The sequence below is a fragment of the Peromyscus leucopus genome, chromosome 3, assembly GCF_004664715.2.
Source record: "Peromyscus leucopus breed LL Stock chromosome 3, UCI_PerLeu_2.1, whole genome shotgun sequence".
In the NCBI taxonomy this organism is placed as follows: Eukaryota; Metazoa; Chordata; class Mammalia; order Rodentia; family Cricetidae; genus Peromyscus; species Peromyscus leucopus.
In genome coordinates this window covers 101,242,786-101,265,786 of record NC_051065.1, presented here as the reverse complement: position 1 = coordinate 101,265,786, position 23,001 = coordinate 101,242,786, and the positions used below count along the sequence as shown (strand labels likewise).

At 49.8% G+C, this 23,001-nt stretch overlaps 1 protein-coding gene across 5 annotated transcripts in view; it reads left to right on the top strand.

The window, feature by feature from the left end:
* Positions 1-23,001, top strand: part of Sfxn5 (sideroflexin 5) — a 124,009-nt gene that overhangs the window by 78,842 nt on the left and 22,166 nt on the right. For 3 of the 5 annotated variants that reach the window (XM_028860191.2, XM_028860189.1, XM_037203857.1), the window contains 3 exons: positions 1,668-1,758; positions 19,250-19,365; positions 21,351-21,436. In XM_028860191.2, the coding sequence (XP_028716024.1) occupies positions 1,668-1,758; positions 19,250-19,365; positions 21,351-21,436 (293 nt within the window). The remainder of the gene's footprint in view (positions 1-1,667; positions 1,759-19,249; positions 19,366-21,350; positions 21,437-23,001) is intronic. The other 2 variants (XM_028860192.2, XM_028860190.1) reach the window with 1 other exon arrangement.

Sequence of the window (23,001 nt, the reverse complement as noted above, 5' to 3'; positions counted from 1 at the left end):
GGGTTCAAATCCTAGCTTTACCTGTCACGACATAGCTGTCTGTCGTTGGCAAAGTCACTAATCCTCTCTGAGCCTGCCTCTTCGTGGTGAAAATATTTTGCTAAGCCATTGCATGTGATAGCTGGGGTGTAGGTCTGTGGTAGGACGCTTGCCCAGATGCCAGGTGTCCTGGGTTCATCCCCTTGCACCTCGAAAATAAAAAGTTCTTGCAAGTAAACGTGCTGATAGCACAAAGGAGATCTCCAAGGCAATCCACTCCACTTCCTCTTCATCTGCAGCATGGGCTCTGCCCTTCACGCATTCCCTCTGTACTTTTTTGGTGAGGCTCAAGAGGCCGTTTCTGAGACACTCAATGCTGAGAGCTAGGGATCCGTGGACTTGGTGAGCTCCATCTGAGCATCGGTACCGTGGATGGGCCAGTGGCATTCAGAAAGGCCCTGCTGTATCATTGAAATATGGGTAAACTGTCAGTTCCCGCCACTCAGCTGGCCCTCAAGCAAGCAGTGAGGACACGAACAGGGCTCTGAAGGTCGCATGACCGTTAGGATCTACATGCAGCACTGGCAGCCCAGGTAGAAGTGGCTGGCTGCCCAGGGGATGATTAGCTGGCACACCCTTGTCCCATGCTCCTGCACTAGAGCCTGGGCCCATCTATTCCTGCTCTACTGCAGGTACTCAGCCTCCTCGAGGCGTCCTCAAACCCCTACAAACAAAAAGGCTGAGTCCAGAGCCAGGGTGAGAGCACAGGATAGCCTGCTAAGCCACCAGGAGTCCAGAGCTGAATACAGGCCAGATCTTGCCAAGACCCTCACCACCTCCTTTTCACAGGATGGACCATCAGGGCAGGGCTGGCTGGGCCTCAGTCTGGGGTACCAAGACTTGTGTGTGGGTCATATCTGCTGTCTTTCCATACCTGCTACTCATCTAGCTTCCCCTAGACGGTCCTCTGGTGGCCGAATCCACCTTCCTGTCCCCTAGAGAAGTTCCCTCTCAGCTGTGCGGAGCTCTCCACCTAGTTGTCTGCCTGTACCTCTTCCCCAACCACTAGCTCATGGAGCGTGTGCTCAGGGCTGCTAGATACAGCATTTAGTGCTGCGTGTACGTAGAAAAGGCCCGCAGTCCTTCCCTCCCACAGGGCCAGGGTCAGGGACCACACTGACGAGCGGAGGACTAAGTGCTTGGAGAGAGGGTACGAGGGAAACAGGATCAAAGGTCTGCCAGCCTGGGAGAGAGGTGACATGTCACATGGCTGCACTTCCTGCCCCTCTCGTGTGTCAAGCTCATTCCTTTGGTGTACGATCTTACCACAACCCCTGAATGTGGTAGAAATAACTGTGCTTTTTCTACCACCAGGCAGTGAAGTAGAGAAAGGATAATGAGTCACCCGCATAAGGTTCCACGGCTAGTAAGTGACAGAGGCGGTAGACTTCCGAGCTGGTCCCGAGGGAACAGATGTGGCCTGAGGTGGGTGGGTCACCCCAGACCTAGGGACCAGGTCAGCCAAGGCTAGAGGCCAGAAGACCCAGTCGACCTCAGAGGGGCTGCACCTGGGTGTGGGGTGAGGGCGATTGGAAGGACCCCCTCCTGCTCTCCCTCCAGCTCTGCTCCTCCCTCCCATGAGCCCCTGCAACATCATGCATCTTCTTCTGTCTTCTTTCCTCCCCAAGGTGGGCCTTAATGTGCTGGTTCAGAAAGCCAACAAGTTCACCCCGGCCACTCGCCTTCTTGTGCAGAGATTCGTGCCCTTCCCTGCAGTAGGTAAGATCTGCACACAGATGGGTGTGTGTGTGTGTGTGTGTGTGTGTGTGTGTGTGTGTGTGTGTGTGTGTGTGTTGCATGGTGGGGGTCTGCGGGACTTCTAAGCACCTGGGTGAATGGTGGCCCTTTCACGTCCTATCTCCCTGATGCCTACAGACTTATGGCCAGGAGATCTGGACCAAAATTCCCACAGATAGAAATGCAGGACCCGCCTGCTCAGCGCATGGCATGCAGTCTTAGTCAAAATTCTTGTGTGTTTGTTTTGTTTTGTGGTGTTGGGGATGGAACCTGGGACTTCGTGTACACAAGGCAAGCATTCTACCAACTGAACTCCACCCCCCCCCACCTATGTTTGTTTTGGACAAAGTCTCAGTCTGTAGCTTAGGCCGGCTTGGCACTCACTATGTGGTGCAGGCTAGCCTCAGACTCCTGGGAGACTTAGCACAGAGGTTGTTTGCTCATTTGTTTTGAGACAGGGTCTCATGTATCTCAGAGTGGCCTCAAACTTGCTATGTAATGGAGCATGACCTTGAACTTCTGGTCCTCTTGCCTCTACCTCCCCAGTGCTGGGATTACAAGTGTGCATTAACACACTCGTGGTTTATCAGGTGCTGTTGATCTAATCCAGGGCATCCTGCATGCCAGGCAAGCACTTTGTCAGCTAAGCCACACCTCCACCCCAGCACAGGGAGATTCCTAACCTGGATCTCCAGGCTCATGACGATCGGCCGACAGAACACCATGGATCCTGTGACCTGTGAAAAGTATTCACACCAAACTCTAACAAAAAAGTTTACATTCTTTCTATCATGAGTATGTCTAGCAAATAGTAAAAACCAGGATGTGGGACTTTGTCAGCAGGAAACCCATGGCACTCCATGCGATATTGCAGATGTCACTCAGAGGCCTGGAAGTATTGCTTCTGTGCAGGGCACACCCAAGTAATCATATGTGATACTTCAACTGCTATATCCTACTTTTTCATCAGGTAATAGGCATATTGATTAGCTGACCTTGGAAGTGCACATTTGTATTACCAGCTCATGGGAGGTGTAGACAGGAGGATGAGAAGTTTAAGATCATCCTTAGCTATATAGTGAGTTTGAGGCTAGCCTGGGCTACAGGTATCAACCTGAGTTCAATTCCTAAGACCCACATGGTGGAAAGAGAGAACTGATCCTGGAAAGTTGTCCTCTGATGCTCACACATGCCCCCGCCAAGTAAATACATTTAAAGGTACATCTATTACTAAATCACAATCAAAAATTTTTGGTAACTTGTTTTAATTTCTTTATAAACCCTTTGAATTTTGTTTTATACACATAGAAATATCAATCTGAGAGGGACGTTTAGTCTTCCCTGACTGTCAGGGGGTCCCTGGGCACAGGGCAGTCCAGTTTCTGCTGGATCCTTAGGGTGCTGCAAAGCTTGGCCAGGCTCTCAGGAAGCAGCTCCCAGATTCAGGAAAGGAGACCCCTGTGCAAAGAAGTTTTTTTTTTGTTTTGTTTTGTTTTTTTTTTTTTTTTAGAAATAGCTATAGATCTCTGTGAGTTCAAGGTCAGCCTGGTCTACAGAGTGAGTTCCAGGACAGCCAGAGCTACACAGAGAAACCCTGTCTCAAACAAACAAAAACAAAAAGAAATAGCTGTAGACACAACAAAAAGCAATTCAGCATTTGTTGTTCAAAGGAGTATACGTGAGTACTAGAACCCTAAGTCAGAGTTCCTTTCTTTGTCAGAGGACAAAGGTGTGTGTGTGGGGGATGACCAGCCCAGCTCAGGGCCTGAAGGTACTGTAACCTTCTAATGTCAGTGCTCACTCTAAAGGCTGAGTCCGTCTGTTCGTCCATCCCCACCTCCCACCCCCGAAGCTCATAGCCATGACCTGACCTTCCCCTCAGGCCTCAGCTTCCTGTATGTAATATGTAGGCTTGGTACTCTCCATCTATGGCCCAGAGCTGCACGTGAGGCCACGGACCAGACTCCATTGACAGGAACTCGCTGTGGAGCACCTACAGAACAGGGCGACCTCGCCGGCTCCGTGCCCGGCGGCTAATAAACTCCCAGAACCAACCACCCAGTGGAGCCTAGCCAACCCAGATAATTGCTATAGCAACTCCACACTTGTAATGAACTCTTAGCTATTTCTGCCGTGGGCCATTAATGGAATAACTCTTTAAAGCTGACTTCGTCATGGGGTCTAATTGAGCAAGGAACGTGGCTACTCAGTGGCTGGGCTTACAGCCACCGGGGCTGGAGGGTCGGCGGCAGCCTAGACTGGCTCTGAGGTGCCACCGAGATGTAATTGGGACTTGGGGGATGGGAGGGCATGCTTCAGATAAGAACTTTGCCAGTGGCTTGTTCCAGCCCTGTCCAGCCCGCACTGTGCTGTGTGACCTTGAGCTGGTCTTCACCTCTCTGGGACTCCCTCGGGAGAAGAGGCCTTTCCTCTGTGAGACTCTCTGACCTGCTCCTCTCAGCCTTAGCCTGATTCCCCTCCCATCTCCTCCTCGGGACAGCCTTCAGCCTCCTACCCAAGTCTAGCTTCTGACAGGCAGCTTGAGGCCCCTGTACCCATAGCCGGTCGTACCCACTGTGCTTTGCAACTTGGTAGTCCACACTCCCACGGCCTTGGGAGAAGCGGGCTCATCTGCAAAGAGGCTTCTGTTCGTCACTCTGGTGAGTGATTGCCACGGTGTCATGTGAGGTCCAGGCCATCATCTGCTCCCTGCACTTGTCTCTCTGTACCATGTCCCTCCGTGCCCTGGCCAGGACGGAGCATCTCAAAGTCACTTGGCCCTTGCCCTCTGCAACAGGCTGGCTAGCCACTGTCAGCCTCAGAGAAACTTGCTCAGAGCCTGCTTCACCATGTAAAAGACCACTTGCCCTTTAGGGCACCAGGACGATGGGAGGACTCTGTCACAGGAAGCAGTGGGATGGGAGAGGGTTTGTAAGTGATGGGGGTCCTGAAAAGACCACAACCATCCCTCTCTTCCTAGGCAAACAGGGAAACTCTGGAATGGTTATGTTCCCCACTTCTCCAGCTTGCTCCTCTAAAGGCCTGTCCAGCTGACAATCTAGGTATCTAGGCCTCTCTGGGGCCTCTGCACTGCTACTACCCAGAGCCCAAAGTACTCACCCTCCCCACCCCAGCTCGGAATGCTTGTTCCCTTTGTCCAAGTCGGCTGCTCTGTCCTGGGACCACCTCAACAATGTCACAGGCCTGTACTAGGTTTGCAGAGCCCAGAACTCCCAGAGGCCACCCAGTTCTCCTGCCTTTTGCCCTCTGTTATGTCTCATTCAGTGCTGGGAGGGATCTAAGGCAGAGCTTACCACCTCATTTTACAAAAGAATATACAAATTCCAACTGGGAACTACACCTTGCACCCAGAGCTGAGGCCTCCCAACCTCACCCAGGGCTGCTCAGTCTTGTCCTTTGGAGCTGAGAAACTTAGATGTGTGTCCTGGGAGTGGCCAGGCTAGGCAGTGTCTCGCAGTGAGCATTCCGTCTCCAGGATTTTTCCAGGAAAAGCCCCTGACTTTTCGTCTAGGATTGTGTGAGCACTTGTGTGCATGTGAGTGCCGAGCACACAGGAAGCAAGCCCTGGAGGCACTGCTCTCTCTCAGGGAGGCTTTCTGCACCCACAGTACCCTGCCCTGGTCTAGAACAGCAGTCATGTGGGAGATCTTGCTTTCTATTTATACATGGAGATGGTAGGAAAGAAGGTGAGCCTGGGAGCGTGTGTGCTGGCATCAGAATCGATTGGGGACTGGTAATTAATTTGTTTAGACCTTAATTAATTCTCCAGTTCTTTCTTATTTGTGGACTGTCACGCTTAATTGTGCTCAGGAGCTCCAGCTTGGAGCAGGCCCTCCGTTAATTGATGTGTGGCTGCCGGGAGGTGGAAGTTAATGGTTTGGGAAGCTGGGCAAACAGTGCCGCCATTAAAGGTCAACAGAGGAGATGCTGGAGAAATACACACCCCTGGGTCCAGCCGCTGGTCTCCAGAGCTGAGCCCCACTCTATAGGAGCAGGTCCTAGAGAGGCCTCTCTGTGAGGCCTTGGAGGAAGTGTGCAGGGAGGCAGCACTGGGTGTAGGTCTCATGACAGACAACTGTGAGAAAACAGGCATGCCTGTGGTCAGGGGTGGGTGGAGCAGAGCCTCTAGAGACGTGGAAATAACTGTAGTCAGCCACCTCAGTGCATCTGGTAAGAGCTGGTGCCCTGGCTCCACGTCTGCCTGACTGTACCCAAGGAGAAGGAAACAGCAGCAAGTGCTCTTGGGTAATGAAGACCTTATCTGAGCTCTGTGCACTCCTGAGCTCGAGCCTCTGTATCAGTTACTGTTCTCATGCTATGACAAAAACCGCCTTAAGGAAGGGCAGGGTCCGTTTCTGTACAGTTTGTTAGTTAGACAGTATAGTCCGTCATGGCAAGACGTCATGGCTGGAGCTTGAGTCCCTTCGTAACTGTGGTGAGCAAGCAGAGGGGGGTGAATGCTGATGCTCAGCTCCCTTTCTCCTTTTCATTCAGTCCTGGAACGCAGCCCATGGGCTACTGCTGCCCACATTCAGGGTGAGTTTTCCCACCTCAGTAGACCCAATATAGAAACCCCTCATATATCAGTCTCCTAGGTGATCCTAGATCCTGTCAAGCCGAGAATCAGGGTCCATAGGATAATAAATCTTTCATAGACCAGAAATTCCATCCTTGGCTAGAAAGTCTGCTAGGTCCTTCCTAGGGGTCCCTTTCATGAGTTGTCAAAAAGTGTTCCACTGCCATAAAAATTGTTTTTTTTTTTTCTGTGTTTCCTAGGGAGCTATTGCTTAGGCTTTTGGAACGTCTGGGCGTGGGGGAGTGTCTGCTCATTCTTCATACCCAGCGAGCCTTAGATCTGCTCCTTTGTGGCCTCTCCGTGCCTCAGGCCACAGAGGTCTCCGTGACATTGACCCCCCCTTTGCTGCACCCCAGGAGGTAGCTGGTCAGTGTTGCCTGAGCCTCAGGCCCCCCATGAAAGTGTAGCTTCCCATTACTCGGCTCCTGTGAGTCAGAAGGCAGCCGTGTCCTGGGCCCTGTGACAGGTGTCCCCCTTGGGGTCAGTGGTGCTTCAGGGAGCACCCGCGTCCCTTTGAGGCGCCTCTGGAGGGTGGTAGAGCCTGCTTGGGCCTGTTCTATGCTTGCTCTCGCCTGAGCCTACTGCAGCTCTACCCTCTGCTGAGCCTCAGGCACATGGCTGTGCTGACCCAGATGCCCACTCTTCCCCGGGCCTCAGCCCTCCACCTGGCTGCCAAGTACTCTGTGTCTGTCCAGGGCAGGCTGCTGAAGTTCAAGTTTGCTTCCCTCGTCAGAGTATGTGGATGTCTCGGGTACCATTCCTCAGGCCCCTCAGCCCAGCATATAATCAGGGTGCATATTAGCTACTTTCTCGTTACTGCGACCAAATACCCGCAGAGAAGAAACTTAAGGGAGAAAATCTTCCTTTTGGCTCACAGTCTAAGAAAGAATACACCACAGCGGTGATTCATAGCAGCAAGAGCCTGGGATGGCTGGTGACACTGAGCCTACAGTCAGGAAGCAGAGAGAGAGAGAGAGAGAGAGAGAGAGAGAGAGAGAGAGAGAGAGAGAGAGAGAGAGGAAGAGAGAGAGAGAGGAAGATGAATGTTAGTGTTCAAGTTGACACACCCATTTTCATGTGTGTGCATAGGCATGTTTTTGCATGTGTGGACACATGTGAGTGTGCATGTATATGTGTATGTATGTACATGCGGATCCCTGGGAGTTTGAGGCCAGCTTGGTCTACATAGTGAGTTCTAGGACAGCCAGAGCTACATAGTGAGACCCTATCTCAACAACAACAACAACAACAACAACAACAAAAAAATGTGAAAATTGGAGGGGCTGGGAAGATGGCTCAGTTGCTTGCTTTGCAAGCACAAAGACCTGAGATCCAACCATGTAAAAGAACCCATGTAAAAACTCTAGGCATGGCAGCGTGTGCCTCCAATCCCAGCACTGGAAAGGCAGAGGCAGGAGGCTGGCCAGGCAGCCTTGCCTACCCAGTGAGTTCCAGGACAAAGAGAGTTCCTGTCTTAAAGAGGTGGTTGGAGTTTCCCAGGGTGGCTCCTGAGGTCATCCTCTGGCCTCAAGCATACACACATGTGCACCCGTACACACACGAACACACATTACGTGGTTACACAAATGTCAAGGTGCCACGACCTGACTTGGCTGAGGGCCTTGAGGTGAAATCCTGTCTCCACCTTCCCCAGCCCTGGAATTACAGGTGCACACTGTCACACCCACCTTTTCCCTGGAAACAAGGGATTGAGGTTAGGGCCTTGTGCTTCTGCAGCAAGGGCGCTACTGAACTGTCTGCCCAGCTACCTTAGCAGGAATCTAATAGACAGAGATGACCAACTTCAGAGTTAGCTATACCTAGAATGGACAAGCTGATTTTTTTTTTTCCAGTTTAGAAATTTCCAGTCCCGAGTTGGTCATGCTTCAGTACGGGCTGCGAAACTCTCCCCTGATTCTCAAGCGATTTAAAAGAAATCTGGGCCATTTAGAGCTGCCTCTCAGATGCAGTACTGGGTCATGCTGTGAGAGTAAGCAAATATTAAGGACAGCGTGCCTGTTTGGTGAGCAGTGTTCCCCCAAAGACAGAGGGGCTGTGTTCTGAGGTTGACGAGAGAGCGTGTGAGTTTGTCCGTGTTGTGACGTGTGTATGTGTGTGCCTGTAAACGTGCAGGTCTCTGCTGCTTGGCCTGAGAACCTGGCTATAGGAGTTGCCTCTGAAGAGGGATGAGGCTCAGGGCCAGTGTGAGAGGAGACTCACTCCTGTTTGATTATCCACCTTTTTGTGCAGTTTGAACTATTTACCATGCTGTGATGGTCAATAATGTTTGTCGGTCCAACAGGACCTAGAGTCACCAAAGAGACAAGCCTCTGGCCATGCCTGGGAGGGATGATCTCGATTAGGTTAATTAATTGAGGTGGGAAAATCCACCCTATGTATGAGCAGTGCAGCACCACAGCTGTACACAATGAGAAAGGGAGCAGAGTATCCAGCATTCATTGCTCTTTGGTTTCTGACTGCGGATACAAAGTAACCAGCTTCCTTTTGCTCCTGCCATCATGCGGCAACTGCCATGATGGACTGTATCCCCTGGAACTGTAAGACAAAATGAACCCATGACTCCTGGACAGCATGTGGGCTGTATTACCCCCTGAAGTGATGGTGGAGGGGAAGAGGACAGAAGCACGTTTGCCTGACCCTCCTTGAAGGTGAGGAAGTGGAGTTTGGAAGAACTTTGACCAAGTCTGTCTGGAGCTAAAAATGGTAGCTGCTTTCTGTTGCTTGGCTACAAAACAAGCCAGCCTGGGCTACATGAGATTGTCTCAAAACAAAAGTGACAGCAAAGGTGTATGAACGCCTGTTTGTTTATTGTATTCATTTAAATATAAACAAGTTCAATGGGATCAAGTAAACATACTCTCCTCACAATAGACTTGGGCTGGATTTGTTGTTGTTGTTGTTTTTTTTTTTGAGTCAGGGTCTCTCACAGTCCATGCATGCCTTGAACTCACTATTAAAATGGGAAGAACCTAGAACTTTCTGATGCTTTTGACTCCCAAGTGCTGGAATTATAGGGATATATCACTATACCTGGGAAACTTTGGAAATCTTTCCATGAAAGTCATAAAATTCTAACTTGCCCCTTTTCAATAGGATCTAGCCACAGTGATTCTTTCCATGACAGTTTTTTTTCTTTTTTTTCAATTTTGAAATACTGTAGCTAGGCATCATAGCCCACACCTATAATCCTAGCTTGGCAAAGCCAAGAGGATCATGAGTCAAAGGCCAGCCTGGACTACAGTTCAAATTCTAGGACATCCTAGGTTATATAGCAAGACTCTGTCTCAAAAATTAAAAGTAAGTGAATTAATGTATAATAAATTGTGAAATATTTCAAATACAAAGAATATTAATTGAGGTAACAGAAAAGATTAGATACACTCCCTTGTGTCCTCCACCTTCTTGATGGTGATGTCTCCAAAGAAACTGCTGGCCTGCCCTCAGTGGGCCCTGCTCATTCATATTTCTAGATCCTGAGATAGGCATATGCTCCAGAAATGATCACGTCTACTGTTTATGAATTGTGTGTGTGCACGTGCATCTTGCACACATTTGGGTTGTATGTGTGCTGTCCAGGGAGCTCCAGGGGTCCTTCTGTCCCTGCCTTCTCAGGGCTGGGGTTATAGCACAAATAACCACATATGGCTTTTTTTTTTTTTTTTTTTTAACACGGGTTCTGGGGAACCAAACTCAGATTCTCATACTCATGCAACAGATGCATTATTGACTGAACCATTCCCAGTCCCTGTTTGTGCATTTTAAAATTTTGATGTGAACTGTACCACAGTGTGTTTGTGTTAATTACTTTCCCATTACTGTGATAAAGCACCACAACCAAGACAACTTATAAAAGAAAGTGCTTTCAGAGGGTTATCCACGATGACAAGCAAAGGCATGGTAGTTGGAGCAGCCAAGAAGTCACATCCCAAGCAGCAAGCAAGAAACTGGAGAACACTGGGAATGGCACCTCAAAGCCCACCCATGATGTGCCTCCTCCAATAAGGCCACACCTCCTAATCCTTCCCAAACAGTTCTACTAACTGGGAACCAAGTATTCCATCATATGAGCCTGTGAGGACCATTCTCATTCATGTCTTTTGTTTGTTTGTTTTTAGTCCCTCTCTCTGTTTTGCTGTGTGTGTGTGTGTGTGTGTGTGTGTGTGTGTGTGTGTGTGTGTACGACTGTGTACACATGCTCACAGGCTAGTAGACAACTTTCAGGCATTGGTTCTCTCCTTTCACTATGTGGGTCCCAGGAATTGAACTCAGGTGGTCTGGCTTGGTAATGAATGCCTTTACCCTCTGAGCCATCTTGCCACCTCCTAGGCTTGTCTTTCAGAAGCTTGCTTTTTATTATGGTTTTGAGTTTTTTTTTTTTTTCTGTGTTAATACACACACACATCTGGGGTCTACAGTGTGACTGTCCACAGTCGATAATTTGGGACTGTTTCTCTTTCTACAGCTGTGCACATGCTCCCATGAACACACGTCCATGTGACAGGGATGGGCTTTTTTTTTGAAAACCTTATCTGTATGTCTGCCCAGGGAGCTTGAGAACAGAGACATAGATCTGAGCCCTACCTCAGACCGTATCTCAGCAGCATGGCTGTGCTGAGAATCCAGTAGCTGCAGCTGGAAAGGGAGGAGTGTGTTAGAGTGCGTTTCTGGTCCTGTAGGCTCTCGCCAGACAGAAGGCAGCTTTTCAGATCCGCAAGGTCTGGATTTCTATCTCCCAGTCCTGTGTCCTCTTGAATATCTCCCAACTTCAATATTATCACCCTTTTAAATTTTGTGTCCATCTAAAATAGTCTCTTCTCAAATGCACATGTACATACACACTTTGGTTTTTAAGACTTACTCTTTATTTTTAAGTATGTGTGTGTGTGTGTGTGTGTGTGTGTGTGTGTGTGTGTGTGTGTGTGTACATGTGTGCAGGCACCTGCAGAGGCCAGAAGTGAGTGTTGGATGCCCTAGAGTTTGAGCCAGTTGTGAGGCATCTGACATAGATGCTTGGAACCAAATTTGGGTCCTGTGTAAAAGCAGAAAGTGTCCTGAACCCCTGAACCTTCTCCCCAGCCCATCCTTGGTTTTTAGTGTTAAGCTGTGTGGCCCAGGCTGCACTTGGGTTGATCTTCCTGCCTCTGTCTCCTGATGCTAAGGTTATGTTCTCATGCCCAGCTGCTGTTTCTCATTTTCACTGACTTATTTTTCCTCTTAATTCCTAATATAGTTGAGAATTTTCTTAACTTTATTCGACATTTGGGTCTTCAGATAGAAGCCCTGAGGTGATCTGAGCTTCATAAAGAAAAGTACATTCCAAGGCAGATTAAAGACCTAAATGTGAAAAGTAAACATTTTAATTTTTTTTCGAGGAAATATAGATGAACCGTGGCAGAGTTTCTTAATGACGCAGAAGTACTCGGAGGAGGGAAGGATTGCTTATTTGAGGACATATTAAACTGTGTGGCAGACGATACCATCCACAAAGTGGGAGGATCAGGCCACAGTCCAGCAGCAGCCATTTGCAAACCATTTGACCAATGAGGATTAGTTTCCAAAATATAAAGAGCTCTTGCAAATTGATTTTTTTCTTAGATTCAGAAGTCTGTCTTTGACTATTCATAAGATTGAGTTCATGTTTATCAGGTTTTTTTATATTTCATTTCATAAAACTCTGAGTCTTACATTTTCTGTGATTTTGACCACTGGGTCTTTTTCTTAATGTGTGTGTGTGTGTGTGTGTGTGTGCGCGCGCGCGCGCGCATGCATGTGTGCATGTAGAGGCCAGAGGTCAACCTTCCTTGGGTACCATCCACCTCTTTCTTTGTATAATTGTGTGTGTGTGTGTGTGTGTGTGTGTGTGTGTGTGTGTGTGTGTGTTGGTTTGAAAAAGAATGGCTCCCATAGGCTCATATATGGGCATGCTTGGTCCCAAATTTATGAACATGTTATGAAGGATTAGGAGGTGTGGCCTTGTTGGAGAAGGTGTGGCCTTGTTGGAGTAGGTGTGGCCTTGTTGGAGTAGGTGTGTCACTGTGGGGGTGGGCTTTGAGGTTTCAGAAGTCCATGCCAGGCCCAGTGTCTCTCTTTCCCTGCCTGCTGCCTGTGGATCTGGATGCAGCTCTCAGCCACTGCTCCAGCGCCTGCCTGTGTGCAGCCCTGCTCCCCCATGCTGATGATGGACTAACACTCTCAAACTGTAGCAAGCCCCCGATTAAATGTTTTCTTTTACGAGAGTTGCTTTGGTCATGGTGTCTCTTCACAGCAATAGAAACCTGAAGACAGTGTGTGTGTGTGTGTGTGTGTGTGTGTGTGTGTGTGTGTGTACAGTGTGTGTGTGTGTGTGTGTGTGTGTGTGTGTGTGTGTGTGTGGTGGGGTGTGTTGCAGTGCTGGCAGGGGTGAGGGTGTGTCGGATCTGCCCGAGCTGGAGTAACAGGCTTGTAAGCTAACCAAATGTGCATGCTGGAACTGAACGCAGGTCCTCTGCAAGTGCAGAATTCTTTTTTTAAAAAAAAAATCTTATTTTATGTGCATTGGTGTTTTCCCATGGGTGTCAGGTCCCTTGGAACTGGAATTGCAGACAGTCGTGAGCTGCCATGTGGGTGCTGGGAATTGAACCCGGATCCTCTGGAAGAGTAGCCAGTGCTCTTAACCGCTGAGCCATCTCTCTAGCACCCCTCTTTTTTTTTTTTCCTTTTGAGATGAGTATCTCACTGGCCTAGAATTCACCAAGATGGCTACCTAGCGAGCTGGGTGGCAAGCCCCCGCATCCACTTGTTTCTGTGTCCTTGGCGCTGAGGTTACAAGTTCAAAGCCCTTATGCTCCACTTTTTACGTGCGTTCTGGCTGGAACTTGGGTCCTACAAGACAAACACTTGGACAGCTGAGTATATCTCCAGCTCCTTTTCTTAATAATTTTTAAAGCTCTTTATTCTGTATGGATATTTGGGGCCAAAATCAACAAAGTGGCTTAAATAATCAAGAGCTTACCACTTTGCAGAGTCTCAGATAGGACACCCAAGTCCTGCTGTCCTTCACGTCATCTCTGCAGCTGTCCAGTGGGCTTTTTCTGCAGACTAGACCTCTCATCATCAAGGTGGTCACAGTAGCAGCTCTAGGCATTGCATCCAAACCTGACTGTGCCCAGAGACTAAGGAGTTCTGACTCTTGTCTGTTACTCCTCAGATGGGAGCAGTCCTTCACAGCACCCCCAAAGACATTCCTCCCTAGATAGGGTTTGGGTCACAGGTCTCTTTCTAATCACTGGCAAGGGAAGTCTCTGGGTTAATTTTTGAGGGTGGAATAGCTCCTTGGGAGTCAGTCACCTTCACCCTCCATGGCTTCATATAAGTTTGTCTATCATATTTAATCAGTATATTTCCCCAGCTTCTCAACTTCCATATTTCCTTTTTTTAATTAAAAATTTTTAATTAAAATTTTTCCTGTTTTTCTTTGTGTGATAGAGTTTCACTATGTAGCCCTGGCTAGCCCAGAACTCATTACAGAGACCAGGTTGGCCTGAAGCTCATAGAGGTCCTCCTGCCTCTGCCTCTGCCTCTGCCTCTGCCTCTGCCTCTGCCTCCTAAGTGCTAGGATTAAAGCATACACCACTACACCTGGAGACTTTTATATTTCTTTCTTTCTTTCTTTCTTTCTTTCTTTCTTTCTTTCTTTCTTTCTTTCTTTCTTTCTTTCTTTCTTTTTTTTTTTTTTTTAGACAGAGTTTCTCTGTGTAACAGCTCTGGCTGCTCTGTAGACCAGGGTGGCCTCAAACTCACAGAGATCTACCTGCCTCTGCCTCCCAAGTGCTGGATTAAAGGCATGCGCCACCACTGCCCGACTTGAGCTTCTCTATCTCAAAGATGGCTTTTTAGGTAAATAAACCACGATTGCATTCCATTGTAAAATTTAAATAATATAGAAACATTTAGTGAAGAAAATATAGAAATCTCTCGAAACAGGCTTCCTAAGCCTCAAATTGCATTCTTTCCTCCATGGGCAGCTCTGGGAGACAGGTGCCTTCCAAAACATTATCTATAAATTTATGTACACATGCACTTGGCTCTGTCAATGACAGGGCTTGACATAGTCACCTGTCTGCTCTCAATATCGTTCTTCGTGTTGTGATTTGTTTTGGAGGGCGTCCAGTGTGAGTTCCCTAATGGTGGACATTTAGCTTGTTTCTAATTATTTGCTCCTTACAAACAGCGCTATAATTAACATCCTTGTAAATGTCTCTTTGTGCATATGGGCAAGCATTTCTTTAGGGTAGCTATCTATGGTTTGGCAATTTCTACTGCCTTTAATTGCATTGCCTGGTATCTGGCAGACGATCTTCTGCATGTACAATAACTTTTCGTGTCCGTGCACCATTATAGTGTAAGTTTTAAAAAAGATGTTTCAGGCAACAATTAGGAATCTAAGTTTGAGCGCAAGTTCTGTGTGGATGGCTGTGGTCGGCTGAGGTGACAGCTGAATGAAACGATCTTCCTACCCGTGGTTAAATTCACATGGGTCCTGTCAATTGTGTTGGGTAGCAGGTATTCCCCTGCACCCTGACAGTCATTGTGATTGTGTGTGTGTGCATGTGTGTGTGTGTGTGTGTGTGTGTGTGTGTGTGCGCGCGCGCGCACCTTCATGTTGTACACTCTTGTTCCACAGCACCCGTGTGGAGGTCAGAGGAGAACTTGTAGGGGTTGGCTCTCCCTTTCTGCCACGAAGGCTCCAGGGACTAAATTCAGGTTGTCAGCTTTGGTGGCAAGTTCCTTTCCTCAGTCCCACTGAGCCATCTCACACGCTCACACTTGGTATTTTGAATCAGAGTCTCTCACTGACACGTAGTATTTGCCTATTAGTGAGTGAGGCTGGCCAGCCAGCCTTCCTTGGGCATCCTCTGGTCTCCACCTCCCCAGCACTGGGATTTCAGGCATGTACCACCACCCTACCTAGCTTTTTCCTTGGGTTCTGGGGGTTGAACTCAGGCCCTTGTACTTGCACAGCAAGGATATTACCAACTGCACCATCTTCTCAGCCCCACACATCACAATTCTTAGGATATTAAGATGTGGAAAATGCATATCAGAGTTGAGGAGTCACGGTATCTCATCTTCTCCAAGTCCATAGCCTATGAGTCTTCCTGCGTGTGTCTGGAAGTCCTCCTCCTGGGTGGGTTGGTGCCTTCCCAACCGTCAGTTCCTCACGCGGGTGTGTGCTGCTTGCCCGAGCCCCACTGACCTCTTGTCTGTCCCGGGCGGGTGGGTTCAGAGGTGGGCTCCTGAGAGCGTCCCTCACATATTTCCTCGGCTCTCGCTGTTTCTCACGCTGTCTCCTTGCTCTGCACGCTGCTTCATCAGCTCTCCCCATCTGCATGGATTTGCACGGCAGTGGGTCCGTGCAAGAACATCTGTGGCCGTCAGGAGCGCGGTTTTTGCCCTCCCCCCATTTCAGGATGTCTCCCAGCATTGCTGCTCCAATGTCAGTCATGCTTGAGTCTTGAATGGTGTCGATCTGAGTTGAAAATGTGCCAGTTTTTATAACATTATCGCTAATAGACTGCTTAATTAACCTGCTGATATTGTCGATGGTAGATCTGTCGGTGTGTCAAAAGGGAGAGCCATGCATCACATTCTCTCTCTCTCTCTCTCTCTCTCTCTCTCTCTCTGTCAGGATAGGAGAGCTCTGAGCTCTGGGACAGTCTGGGGGGAGGAATAGCAGAATCAAACAGTCCAGATGAGGTGGTAAAAGTGCAGACCCTGCAGGGGCCATGTGTCCTTGCTTACTACTGGGGATGATTACTACAAGGGCGGGCTGTAACTAGACAACCACTGCAGGGTCAGCAGAAAAGATTGTAAGGCACGTGCCGCCTGCGGAGCCAGCCACCTCAGAGAATGCTGTTCCTGGTTGGGGCTGGTGGTTGCTTTGACTTTGACACTGAGCATCTCTTTTTCCCATCTAGACAGCTTAGATGACAGGGCCATTGTTCCCCAGTGGCGCCCTGGAGAGGCTTGCTGAGGGGACAGAAAGAGGCTGAGCTTCACTTTCTTTTGTGATTTGGGGTGGAGGGTTGAAACAGGACCTCATATAGCCCAGGCTGGCTTGGAACTCGATTTGTAGCTGAGGATGACTTTGAATTTACAATCCTCCTGCCTCTGCTTCCCTCTGGAGTGTTAGCATCAGGTCCACATCACCACTCCTGGTCATCACACTCTGTATTTATTTGTTTGTTTGTTTGTTTGGTCTCACTTGAGTTCTGTATTTGAACTAAAGTTCTTCTCTGCCCTGCTGTCCTTACACCCACATTTGGAAACTGGCGAGAAAGTGAGTGGCCACCCCTGCTCCTGGGGCTGGCCTACCCTCTCCTCCAACGCCTGGCTCCCTCCCTCTCTCATCAGCCCTCCTACACTGTATGAGCACACACAACACACAGCAGTCATATGAGCTGCTTCCCACCTCCTGCCTCCCTGCTGAGTGCAGAGGCTGGCGGTCAGTGTTGCCTGTGTCCTGAGATCCTCTGGAGCCCCTAGGTGCAGTACTGGGAATGCCCAGCAGGGGGGACAGTGCTCACTGTCTGCTTGGGGACAGGAACAGTGGTGCTGGGACCGGTGAAAGGCATCCTTGAGGGTAAGAGTTCATCCTCTCGGGCAGAAAACCCCACTCAGTGATGTTCTCATGTCTTCTGAGAACTTGGTCTGGCAACCCAAGGGCCAAAGGGGTTGCAGAGTATCCCTGTGGCCACTAGAGGGCGTGTCACCAACCGAGGTCGGGAGCAGCTTCCCAAGGCCACCATAAGAGGCCTATTTGGGTCCTGGGCATTCTGGTTCTTTCAGGGGCTCACCTTTGGGACGGAGCAGAGAGAGAAACAGGGCCAAGAATGAACTCCAAGCCTGGATGTCCCCAAACTCAGGCACCATGCCCATCTTCCGTGACCTTCCCTGCTGTCCCGTCTTTACCGCAGATTCACCTTCCTAATTCTCTTCGGATATGGTTAAGGTGTTCTCAGACATTGTGGAACTGCACTTGAGAGGCGGAGGCAGGAGAATTGCCAGCTTGAGAGTGGCCTGGGCTGCACAGGGAGACCCTATCTCCAAACAGACCAGGGTGTGAGTTTCTCTGTCAGTGCGTGATTGACATTTGGGGCCAGGTAATACCTTGTTGTAGGAATGCCCTGTGTATTTATTGTAGTGCCATTCCACAGAAGCTGTGTTTCAAAGCATCAACGGTCTCTACCAGCCATGCGCCAATAACACCCCCACCCCAACCCCCAAACCATAAAAAAAAAAAAAAAAAATCTCTCCCCACTTTGCCCCTGATTGGAAGTCACTGTTTAGACAGGTGAATGTGTCTGTTGTGGGGACAGGAGCCATGAGGCTTGAGTCCTTGCCACAGAAGGTCTGCCACGGTGAGCGTTGATGAGCATCATGTGGCAACAGTGGAGCCGCTCAAAGATAGCATATGTGCTCGAAATACATTTCAGAGCTTGTTCGCTCTCCTGCTCTCCCTCTCCAAAGACTGCAGAGCCTCCTGGTCTTCGCCTCGGCTTGTTCCACCTCCCTACTTTTTTGCAGTAGGAGAATGAAGCTCAGAGACCCCCGGGTCCCACACCAGCCCTCACCTGCAGAACCCCGTTCCCCAGCTGTGAGCGCCCTGCGCTGCTGGGCTCCCCAGCCATTGGCTCAGGTCCCAGGAGCATCTGTGGGCTCCCTCCCACTCCACTTGCCCACTGAGCCCCACCACCCTCCAGCTCCCCAAACCCGGGTGCCCCCCCACTGGAGAGGGGGAAGCAGCAGGTGTTGATGCTAATCAGTGTTCACAGCCCAGAACTGCAGTCGCTCCCAGGCTCACACACTCCCCAAAATTAAACACTCATTATACAAAATTAATTGACATTAATTAGCAAAAATTAAAACTTTAAACACAGCAAGGCGCTTTGGGGGGAGGAGTGGAGCAGGCAGGCTCTGCATTTGTCACCCCCCCCACATTTCCCACCACCCACCTACCGCCCCCAAGTCTCCCCATTTCCATCATGAAGCAGGGCTGGAGGACTTCAGGGCAGATCTATATCCGTACACCACCATGAGCCTGGGCCTGGCCTGTGAGTCCCAGTTAAGGGGAGCAGGGCAGCCATACCAGACATCTTCATCCAGGAACCTCCTCTCAGCCATAGGTCCACAGGAGCTCAGTTGAGACAAGGGAGAAATATGACTAAAGGAAGCAACTCAAACCACTGAAAGACTGCTTGCTCCCCCCGACCCCCATCTCTAGGTACCTGGAGTTCAGGCACCTCAGCCTTTCCACTCTGTTCCCCTTTGCTGTGTGACCTCAGTTAAGTCACCATTGCTCTCTGAACTTGTGTTCTGTTCCTCTGATGAGGAGGCGATGCTGGGTGACTACAGCGGTCTGCTCTGTCACCTGCTGTTATGGATGGAAAGCTCTTGGTTTGCTCTAGTGAGACATGAGGGATTAAATATGGGGAGTAGCATTTAAAAGCATATTATGACCCAAGGGACTGAGTTGCTTGAACATCAGGCCCCAGGGGGACACATCTCTTGGACAGAGAGCCTTCTAGGTGCACATCTGCTTCCCTGCCTAGGGACCAGGCCCAGAAGAGAGGTGAACAGCGCCCTCTATAGGTGGCAGCTCACAAAGCCGTCGCCATTTCCACCTGTTACTTTTGGTCTATGCTTCCCAGGTCTCCAAGGGTCTTGGCATCTTTCATCTGGCTAAAAGCAAAACAGAGTACTCCGCCTTTCTGCTTTCACAGAAATCTTGGGGGTTGGGAGCCCTGGCTGGAGGTTGGAGCCAGGCAGGAAGCCATCCGTGCCTCACTACGCCTCTCTGTATTCCTCTCTCTCCAGCCAGTGCCAATATCTGCAACGTGGTCCTGATGCGGTATGGGGAGCTAGAGGAAGGGATTGATGTCCTGGATGCTGATGGCAACCTCGTGGGCTCCTCAAAGATCGCAGCCAGACATGTGGGTTTCCCAGGGGCTAAGCCCTGCCAGGAATGGATTGGTGTTCTCATACATAGCCTGTGCATTCCTTGAGATCTTCTGGTCACAGAACCTTGGCTTGGTTCTCTAGATATCTCCTCCTCCTCCTCACTCTAGTCCCCATCTCCCATCTGTGTGAGCCCGGGCCTCCAAGTCTATTCTCAGCCGTTCTTGATCACCTAGATAGTCCCTTACTGCTGTCCAACATCCCTGCTCCCACTCTACTGTGAAATGTCCCCATTTTTTATCCCAGCCCCTAGAGCACAGCTCCTCTGAGGAGGTGTTAATTGGAGAGGGCAGAGGAGCCTCCCCAGGGCTTTTTCTCTGTGCCCTAGGCCTTCACATCCCCATGGCTTGTGAATGGGAAGCTGCAGGCAGTGGTATGTGGCTGCTACCTTGCTGGGGAGCTGCAGCACTGTGAGTGCTAGGGTGTCAGGCTGTGGGAGATGTTGTGGCCCCTGCAAATGGTTCCTTGTAAAGCCCTCTTCATTAGCTCTGCCCCCCCACACACACCACACACATGCACACACACACACACACACACCAGTACACATGACCTGTGCTTTCTCAGCCTTCCTTTGATGGTAGTTGGTGGCTTGCCCTACTGTCCTGGGTTCCAGGCTGTGCATGGTGGCAGTGAAACAAGGGATCAACCATGAGGGGATAGAACATCACAGATATCCCAGTCTCTGTGCCTCAGCAGTTCTCACATGGAGACTGAGTTACCCCTGTGCACAAGACCTTGTGGAAAACCCTCTGATCTTCTCTTCCCTCTTCATCCGTCTCAGGGGAAGTCAGGGCCCATCTAGACCCTGCAAGGGCCAGGGCTGGTTGCCATGCCAGCCCTACCCTCTTTGTTCCCTGTCCTGGCTCTGGGAGAAACTTCAGCCCCCAGTCCATCATCAGAGGGAATCTACCCTCAGATTCCTACACTGTCCCAATCCCATCCTTTCAGAATGTCCTATGAGGAGAGCAGAGGTGACAGCCCTTCCTAAAGGTAGGTCACCCAGCTCCTCTGCAGATCCAGGCTTCTTCCAGCCTTGCTTGAAAGACATCTCCTTGGAGAGACTTGGAGATCTATGGGCTGTGAGCCATTCCTGGACATTCCTCTAAGAACAGGAACCATGAGTCAAAGGGACTCTGAAGTGGCTGTCCAAACTCAAAATTGCCACTTAGCTAGGCCTCAGGCTATGCCTCCCAGGGTCCTGCAGAATCCCAAGCAAACTGGAGCAGATCCATTAGATCCTGAGCATGCTCAGCCAAAGCTTGTGCCCCTAACAAAGCTCACCCTTTCTCACTAAGGCTCATCAGGCTTGGGGAGCTGTAGCTCCGTTGGTGGAGTCCTTACCTAGCACACACAAAGCCTTGGGTTTGATCCCCAGCACCACATAAATCCAGGGGTGGTGGCTCATGCATGTAATCTCAGTATTCAGGAGGTGAAAGCAAGAGAATTCAAGGTCAAGAATCCTCAGCTACATAGTTCAAGGCCAGCCTGGGCTATAGAAAGACAAAATAAAAAAAGACTTCGTTAGATCCAGAAGACAAAAGATCTTATAGATCTTTGTCTTTAAGGGATGCCGTTTCAAAAAGTAACCCCCAGCTTCATTCAGCTTGGGAGCCCCCCTGGCCTTCCAGGCCCCAGTGATTTGTTGCTGGTTCAGTTTTGACAGCATCTCAGGTCCCCTGTGTACTCTTCTCCCAACCCCTGTTCCCTGCACATCCCAGGCTGGGGAGGCTGCCCTTCCCCCATGCAGAGAGTCTGCTCTTCTCAAACACATGTGGGTGAGGGGAGGCAGTATTGTCTGGTGCCTGGGATCCAGCTCTGTGTGCACCGCTGTGAGCAAGCCCGGGCTGCCAGATGTGCTGAACAGCGGTGTGCACACCTCAGAGTCTGGGTGGGATTTGCTTCCCTGGTGCCTGTCCCAGCCCCGAGCCCCCCTCTCACCCCAGCCTGTCCCCATCCTCAGGCCCTGCTGGAGACAGCACTGACACGTGTGGTCCTGCCTATGCCCATCCTGGTGCTTCCCCCGATCGTCATGTCCATGCTGGAGAAGTAAGTCAGGCTGTGGGGACAGAGGGGGTGCCTGGGAGAGGCCCGTGGGACCTGAGGCAAAGGTAGGGGAGCCATGGCAGCCTACCCAGTCTGTTTCTAGGGTAGAAAGCACCCACTCTGTCCTCTGTTGTTCCGGACAGTGGTGTTGAAACTCATGACTTTTCCTATGTGAACTGGCTGGTGCCCAGTGCCACCAGGCTGCCTGTGGAGAAGCAAGGTTCTGCCTTGGTGGAGGGGGCAGGAGAGCTGGCAGTTTGGGTGGGAATCAGTCAGAGTGACCCTGTGAGTGTGAGTGTGAGTGTGTATGCATGTGCACATGCTCTGTTAATGAAGACAGTGTGAGATAGGAAGCCTAGATTTTCAACCTCACTGAGCCTCTGCTTACAACTAGAATAATAGTCTGACTGTGGCTCGCACTCTCCTCATCCAGAAGATGAGGCAGGCTTGCCATGAGTTTGAGATAACATGGGGTACACGATGAATTCTGGCCATCCTGGTCTACATTGTTAGATCTTATCTCCAAAAAAAACTGAACAAACAAACAAAAAACAAAAAACAAACAAAAAATAGGCTGGAAGCAATGACATGTGCCTTTAACCCAAGCTTAGGAGGCAGAGGCAGACAGATCTCTGTGAGTTCAAAGCCTGCCTGGTCTACATAATGAGTCCCAGGCCACCTGTCTTTAAGAAAACAAAACAAAACAAAAACAACCAATAAATTAATTATAATAAAGCTCCTTCAGAGAAGATCAAAGGCCAACTATTTGTCATGTCACTGTCCACATAATATAGGGAACAGCACAATAATAATAATAATAATAAAAGGCTCCTACTTATTGGGGAGTCTGTAATAGGATAGTAAAGATTAGGGTGCAGCTGGGAAGAGGCTGAACAGGGAAGGAGGGGAGAACCTCAGTCCAAATGCATATGGAGGTCTAGCAGGCCTGGGGAGGGACAGGGAAGGGCCCTGGGTGGAGGGACACTAGAGGCACAGAGCGTGGCTGGCACATGCATGTCCCTCTCTCTTGGACAACTGCCTTGTGGAGATCCTCTAGGATCCAGCATGCTTGAAGGAAAGTATGCCCATTGGGGCAAACTGACCAGGGTCCTATGTGCCCATCAGAGAGACCTTCCAATCCCAGAAATGGGTAGAACCTCTGTATCTGAGCATTGAGATTAAAAATTGTTCATCTGGCCGGGCGGTGGTGGCGCACGCCTTTAATCCCAGCACTTGGGAGGCAGAGGCAGGTGGATCTCTGTGAGTTCGAGGCCAGCCTGGGCTACAAGTGAGTTCCAGGAAAGGCGCAAAGCTACACAGAGAAACCCTGTCTCGAAAAACCAAAAAAATTGTTCATCTGGAACTGGGATGGTGGTTTAGAACTCAGAAGGCTGAAGCAGGAGGATTGTCATGAGTTTGAAGGTAGCATGGACTACATAGTGAGTTCCAGCCTGGGCTAAAAACCTTGTTTTAAAAATACATTAAGAAAGAAGGAAATGAATGGAAGGGAAGGGAAGAAAAAAAAAAAGAAGTCAACCTAGCGAGGAAACTCCCAACCAACAAACATG